The sequence below is a fragment of the Myotis brandtii genome, unplaced genomic scaffold (assembly GCF_000412655.1).
Source record: "Myotis brandtii unplaced genomic scaffold, ASM41265v1 scaffold1260, whole genome shotgun sequence".
NCBI lineage: Eukaryota > Metazoa > Chordata > Mammalia > Chiroptera > Vespertilionidae > Myotis > Myotis brandtii.
In genome coordinates this window covers 299,925-302,718 of record NW_005354426.1, presented here as the reverse complement: position 1 = coordinate 302,718, position 2,794 = coordinate 299,925, and the positions used below count along the sequence as shown (strand labels likewise).

The window sequence follows — 2,794 nt, the reverse complement described above, 5'->3', positions numbered from 1 at the left end:
ACCCCACCCCGGGCTGAGCCCGAGGGAGGGCCGGAGAAGGGAGGAAGGCGGGAGAGAGGGGGGCCTCGAGAAGGGTCGGCGGACCCAGACCGAGGGAGACCCAGCGGAGCGCACGCTCAGGAAGGAGAGAGCAGGAGAGAGCGGGAGAGGAGACCCCAGAGAAGGGAGCAGAGGGATCCAGAGAGGTGAGAGAGGGGCCACAGCGAGACAGCAAGGGCCACCCTGGATGCGAGACAGATGTGAGGGTGCCAGGGCCGTCAGCCCGTGCGCAAACGAGACCGACAGGGGCGCGGGAGCCAACGGGGCAGTGACGTGCGGGCGGGCACAGAGGCAGGCAGGGCAGAAGGAGGGGGCAGTCAAGAAAGACAGGGGACAGATAGGAAGGGGAACGGCCTGGGCAAGGATTAAGCAGCCGGGAAGGTCGGGAGGGGGAGAGGCAAAGGCCACGCGGCTCGGCTGGGAAAGGGGTGTCGGTGCGCAACCTCGCGGCCAGGGCACCAGACGTCCGCCTGGCAGGGGTGCCGCGTAGGCAGGCGGGCACCTCCTAGAGCGGAGGCTGTACCTGTGCACCCCGACTCAGTTTACCAGGCTCGGCCTCATCCTCCCCACCCCCCTCCCCACTGCCCTGAGAGGAAAGCTTTCTCCTTCTGCAATCTGCTTATATTGCTCAGTGATACGTGGACACGTCCTCCTTGGCAACCCCAGCGCACGGGGGTGGTTGTATCACACCCACAGACAGAGGACGGGATGGAGGAGAGGAGAGGGAAAGGCTGCACTCTTCCTTTCGCCAGCTTCGGAGACTCAGAAAACCGTTACTGGGCGGAGCTGGCTGAAAGACTACAGTACGCTATGGGAGCTTGGGGACAGATTCTGGAGTGAGGTGTCTCCTCCGTGAGCCTTAACGTCCCCAACGAGATTGAGGAAGGCCCTAGCCGTCCCTCGCTCCTCCTCACCATTGCAGGAATATAAGCTCTAGCCATGGGGGAGGGGGCACATTACCAAACCTCTCCTCGGAACTTCTCTCTCTGCCCCTGCCACTCCAGGTCTGGCCATTGCCCCATCCTGGGACCTCAGTGTCCTGACCTGTCCCAAGAAGATGTGACACTTGGCTCTAGTCGGGCTGTGAGGACTGCGTGGGGGTCCTGCACCGCTGGCCCCACAGGGTCTGCTGGAGAGAAGTACATAGTCCACTCACCAGGGCAAGGAGGAGAAGGTCAGGTGAAGGTGGGTGGGGATGGATGTCCCTGGAGGCGGAGGGAGGGTGCTGCCACCCTTCAGGAGTCCCCCGCCTGGGGTCCTGGACCACTTCTCTTTCCCATGTGCCCTTGGCCTGGGGCCTCAGGGTCACTGCAGGAAATAGAGCCTACCATACCCAGGGCCCTGCCGCCCAAGGTGATGCCGTTTCTGTAGCTCCAGCTGCTGGCCCTGAGCCGTGAGGCTAGCCCCAGGCCCTGGCATCAGCCCCAGTCTTTGTGTAGATTAGGAAATGGCCAGGGTTCCTCGTCCACAGGGACAAAGAAAATGTCTTACCAGAGGCTCTGGTAAGACTAGGACCCCACGAGCCCAGCTGCCTCTCCCCCAAATTGTTAAGTGGCTTCCGCTGGGGCCGCCCCTTTCTGACCCCCCACCCCCCAGCCATCATCAGGACAGGAAGGTGGCCTCCAGGTGCTCCACCCTTGGGTGGTTCTGTGAATCACAGGGCTCTTCAGAAGGGGATGGGCGATGGTATCCCACACTGGACAGGCCTCCCTCCTAGTGAGAGGTGGAGAGACAGTGGGCAGGGCCCTGCCGCCTTGGTTGGCCCAGAGGCCTCCAGGCACCAGAAAAGCCAGTGTCTCCTGGAGCCTGGGCAGCCCAGTGGGACCCCTCCACCCGTGTCAGGGTAGAGAGCCTCCTCTAGATGGGTTCTGGGGTGTTGGCCATGACAACCACCTACTTTCTCAGATGGGGAAATTGAGGCCCAGCAGGGGCAAGGCATTGGCCTAAGGACCACAGTGAGTGGGGCTGGTGTTCTCTTGCTCCCTGTACATACAGCATGGAGCTCCTTTTCTCTCCCCCTCCCCTCCACCCCAGCAGGGCCCACTCGCTGTCTCCTCCTCTTCTTGCTTCCACATCTTCCCAAGGGAAAAGCCGGGATGGTACTGAGGGTGGAGGGTCAGGCCAGCCACCCCACTCCATCCCTTCCCCTCCTATTTAGGCCCCTGACTGAAGCCACCAGCTTTGAGCCATCTCTGCCCCCATGCAGGGCTCGGATGCTGTGGAGGGAGCTTGGCTCCCAGGTCAGAGGCCTTGGGGATCACACTGATGGGCCTCACCAAACCTATTTTGCTCCTGGAGTAGGAGGTCCTTTTCATAATGGAGGCCGGACCTCCAGGTTTAGGAGAGTCAGAGGCCCGCGCAGCCCAGCCTGCACCCCATTTCCCGGCGCCCACACTACGGAGTGTCTCCCTGCCCCCAGCTGCGCCAGGGCTTTTCCGGTGGCAGAGAGGCCGGAGCGGGAGGGCGGCCTTTGGGAATGAGGCCTGGGGGCTCCTTGGGGAGATGCCCCACGGGCGTTGGCAGGCCCCCACCCCACCCCCAGCTTCCGCGCCGAGTAAATCTATGACCACCTCCTCCGGACGCAAATAAACCCCTTTTAGACGAAAAAAGTGCGCACAAACAGCCTCCTTTTCCCCAGGGATTGACGCGTTGGCGCCGGCGAAGGGCTTTTCCAAAGAGTGGGGTCTATTCCGCCGGGAATCGAAGCACAGAGGAGGGAAGCCCTGGGCAGGGCGGCCTCAGGCCCCCCCGCGGG

General features: G+C 62.7%; 1 protein-coding gene across 1 annotated transcript in view; it reads right to left on the bottom strand.

The window, feature by feature from the left end:
• The window catches only part of BARX1 (BARX homeobox 1), a 14,234-nt gene extending 12,120 nt beyond the window's left edge, over positions 1 to 2,114 (bottom strand). The window contains exon 1 of the mRNA XM_014534200.1: positions 2,084 to 2,114. Within this exon, the coding sequence (XP_014389686.1) occupies positions 2,084 to 2,114 (31 nt within the window). The remainder of the gene's footprint in view (positions 1 to 2,083) is intronic.
• Positions 2,115 to 2,794: the final 680 nt, after the last annotated feature.